The 4142-nt window shown below is 60.6% G+C and overlaps 1 protein-coding gene across 1 annotated transcript; it reads left to right on the top strand.

The window, feature by feature from the left end:
* Positions 1–410: 410 nt before the first annotated feature.
* On the top strand, positions 411–4091 carry LYPD3 (LY6/PLAUR domain containing 3). Its single transcript, XM_077747370.1, is given in 5 exon segments — positions 411–495; positions 1016–1176; positions 1855–2014; positions 2305–2466; positions 3298–4091. Coding segments are annotated over 5 exon segments (1050 nt in total). The 3' UTR covers positions 3780–4091.
* The last annotated feature ends 51 nt before the right edge of the window (positions 4092–4142 follow it).

Genomic DNA, 4142 nt, shown 5'->3' on the forward strand with positions numbered 1-4142 from the left:
CAGACAGTGAGCTCTGTGAGGGCAGGCACCGGTTCTGCCTTAACCTCCAGTAGTCTCGCAGATCAAAGCTGGTACACAGTAGGTACTCATTAAATACGTACAGAGTGCCCCGTGTTGATAGCCCCTTCCCCCATTCTCAGCCTCAGTACTTTCCCTTCTATTCCCCCAAACACACAGACTTTCTCCTGGAGGCCATCGGGGAACCTTGACTCCCACCCTTGCCCTCCCTGGCAGCTGCTGGGTGACGCACCCAGGGGCGGGTGCTCCGCCCCACGGCGGACGCGGATTTGGCCCGGTTGGGCAAGGCTGGGGTTGCCTGGGGGGAGGTTACTCATCCTGGGCTCAGGTAAGAGGGCCCAGGTTGGGAGGCGGCACACCTAGGGGGGACGCCGAGGGAGCAGGACGGAGCCATGGACCCTGCCAGGAAAGCAGGAGCCCAGGCGGTGATCTGGACCACGGGCTGGCTGCTGCTATTGTCGCTGCTGCTTGGAGAAGGTGGGTCTGCTGCGGGCAGGGGATGGAGGAGGTAGAGTAGGGGCTCTATCTAGAAAGGAGGTGTCTCCTACAGGGAGATCTGTGGGGACGATCTCCCATTCTGAGCAGAGGGGGGCTGTGGGAAAGATCCCCCAATCTGGGCAGAGGGGGTTGTGGGAAGGATCCCCCGCCCTGGTCCGAAGGAGCAGTGGGAAGGGATCCCTGATTGAGCTGACTGGACTGTGGGAAAAATTCTCCCGTCCTGAGTGGAGAACGGGGGGGGGGGAGGGTGTCCCTCTCATCCATAGAGGGGATCTCCCCATCTTGGGCAGAAGGGGCAGTGGGAAGTATCCCCCCCACTGTAGGTATAGGAGAGCGGCACCAGATTTGTGGGCCTTTTCCTTACTCCTGTCCTGGAAACCGGTGGGCAATAGCATTGGCACGTCCCGAGGACAGAGGGCGTGGGAAGGACTGTTTCTCCTTTCGGGGAGGAGGCTTCAGAGGAATCGCTTAGTTCTGCTCGGCCCTGCGCCCCCAGGAGCGCGGGCCCTGGAGTGCTACAGCTGCGTGCAGAGAGCAGATGACGGATGCTCTCCGCAAAAGACCAAGACGGTGAAGTGCGCGCCGGGCGTGGACGTCTGCACAGAGGCCGTGGGGGCGGTGGAGACCAGTGAGTGAGACCTCCCCCGGGTCCGGCCATTCGTGCCCCTTCGAAGCTCCTCCAGCCAGGCCCCGCCTCCTTTTGTCCCGCCCCGTCTTTCGAATTTGTCCACACTCATTCAACGCCCTCCAGGCCTCCCTTCCGTCCTGGCTGGAGCCCTTTACCACCCCCACCGTTAGGGCTTAGAGGGGCGAGGGACTGAGAGTGACTGGGGTGAACTGGGAGAGCCGGGATCAGGGACTTGCGCCCCTTCGAGGGCACACCCTATCCATTTCTCCTCCACTCCGGAGACCTCTCTACCCATTCTGTCCCTGCCAGAATCCTCTATTCAGGTGGGCCCGTGGTGATGCAGACATTCCCAGGGGTCTCCTGCTAGGTTCCCTAGACTGAGGCTCCGCCGCGCTGGCCCACCCTCGGGGGAAGCCCGCCCCTCTCTGAGGCTACAGCTCCCGGGAGACCCCACCTCTGTCCGCCCTTTCTGTCAGTCTCCCAGTTCCTTCATAGGATGCTTTCTGCGGTTCCACCCCTCTGCCGCCGAGCCCCGCCCTAGCTCCACTCTTGGCCCATCTCCTCGATTTTGTCCAGAGTCTGTCACCTGTCCCCTCGGACTCAGCTCTTTGAGGTTCTGCCCCTCCGTCTGTCGTCCTTCCCCCTGCGATCGGCTTTCTGAGGCCCCTGCCCTTCGCCTCTGGCCTGGCTACCACGCGGTGGGGGTGGAGGCTGCGGGGGTCGGGGGAGNCTGCGGGTCCGGACTCCCGGGCAAGAATGACCGCGGACTGGACCTTCACGGGCTTCTGGCCTTTATGCAGCTGCAGCAATGCTCCCAGGACCGCTGCAACGCCAAACTCAACCTCACGTCGCGAGCGCTCAACCCCGCAGGTCGGTGGGGGCGGGGCCCTAGGCCCGGGGGCGGAGCCACGCCGCGGCAGAGCCACTGGGGTGATCCCAAGCTGGAGGCGGGAGAACTCCGCACGGGCCGGGGGCGGGGCCACGCGTTGGGAGGCGGGGCTTCGTCGCGTAGGCAACGGGGAGTGGACTCTAGGGGCGGGGATAGGGACGGGGCCAGGCGCTAGAGGCTGAGCTGGGCGTACTAGGCTGGAGGGACCTTGGGCGAAGGTGTGCTCCCTGAACCTTCTCGACCCCTTCCTTCCATGCCGCTCCCCTCGCAGGCAATGAGAGTGCGTACCCGCCCAACGGTGCCGAGTGTTACAGCTGCGTGGGGCTGAGCCACAAGGCGTGCCGGGGCACAGCTCCGCCCGTCGTGAGCTGCTACAACGCCAGCGAGCGCGTCTACAAGGGCTGTTTCGACGGTAACGTCACCTTGACGGCAGGTGAGCGAGCCGGGAGCCGGGAGCACGGGGCCTACAGGAGTTTGTGGGAACCTCTCTGAGGCCTCATGGGCGGTGGATGGCCATCCAGAGGGACCCACCTCCAACGCGTTCTAGAAGACTGTAGGCCAAAGTTCTTGTCTCCCCCTAGAGCGTCACGAGAAATTTCAGTCCTATCCCCAACGTAGCGTGGGGCTGTGGTTGCCTTTGTCCTAGAGGTTTTTTTCCACATTTCCACAGACGTCTGCCTGGTGCAGAGTGGGACGGTGTGCTTTGGGAAATGTAAGCCTCCAAGCTTCTAGATTGCAGGGAGTCTAGTTATGACTTCTTAAAACTCAAGGGGTTAGGGTCCCCACCCAGCCACCTAGGAAAGAGATAGTTCATCCTCCTGGCATCTCTCAGGGAACTCTGGGAGGTGACCTTCAAACGCCTCCTCTGCCAGGTGTATTATGGGAGATGTAGTTCTGACTCTTAAAACTAAATTTCGGCGGGGGCGGGAGAGAGGGTGATGGGAAAAAACGATGAGAGGGATGTTTGTTAGGTGGTTTGGTCTTGTGAGAGGTGTATTCCTGTCCAAAGTCTCCAGACTTTTCTTTCAAGGCGTTGTGGGACTTGTAGATCATCCTGCACACCTTTCCTCTCCGAAGTGGGAAATGTGCCAAAGACAGTGGGATAGTGTTTCTCAAAGTGGCGCTTGAATTGAGACTTTCGGATTCATGGATGTAGAGCCCCCTGCCCCCCGTTTTGGGCGTTCTTGCCCTGGTCTTGCCCTTAAGTTTCCTTCTGGCTCAGCAACGCTGCAACCACCCACCTCCCTGTGTCTCTCCCCTGCAGCTAATGTGACTGTGTCCTTGCCTGTGCGGGGCTGCGTCCAGGACGAGTTCTGCACCCGGGACGCGGTTACAGGCCCAGGGTTCACACTCAGTGGCTCCTGCTGCCGGGGCTCCCGCTGTAACTCGGACCTCCACAACAAGACCTTTTTCTCCCCTAAAATCCCACCCCTTGTCCTGCTGCCGCCTCCTAAGCCCACCACTCAGGCCCCAGCCACCTCTGTCCCGACCTCTGCTCCTGCCCCAACGACTGTGGTCTCTACCACCAAACCCACCACGACCAGCCAGACTTCTCCACAGGAAGTACATCCTGAGACCTCTCAGAAAGAGGAATCTAGCTCGGCTGGAGGTGCCGCTGGCCACCAGGACCGCAGGAACATGGGGCAGCTCCCTGAAAAAGAGGGGGCCCCTAATAAAGGCTCTGCAACGCCCTCGGCTGGGTTGGCGGCTTTTCTGTTGGCCTTGGCTGCTCGCACCCTATTGTGAATTTTTCCATCTAGAAACTTCCATCTTGCCCTGTTCCCCAGCCCGGGGTACCCTCTCTTCCCATGACTTCCCGTTCTCCTCACTGGACTGGGCTGGCCCAGCCCCTGTTCTTCCGATCTCCCCCCACCGTCCTCAGCTTCTGCTGCACTGGTTTGCGGCTTTGGGAAATAAAGGTACCGTTGTATATATATCCTGCCAGGGTGTGTAGCTTCTTGAAGGCAGCAAACGTATCTCCCTCAGCTTTGTCTCTCCCTGGGCTCCTCAGGGTGTCTCGGGCAGAGAAAAGTCAGGGCAGTCACAGGGAAGATGGGAGAAACACTGATAAGCTTCCTATTCGCCTTCTTATAGGCAGCCCGGAATATG

The sequence above is a fragment of the Crocuta crocuta genome, unplaced genomic scaffold, assembly GCF_008692635.1.
Source record: "Crocuta crocuta isolate KB4526 unplaced genomic scaffold, BGI_CrCroc_1.0 scaffold334, whole genome shotgun sequence".
NCBI lineage: Eukaryota > Metazoa > Chordata > Mammalia > Carnivora > Hyaenidae > Crocuta > Crocuta crocuta.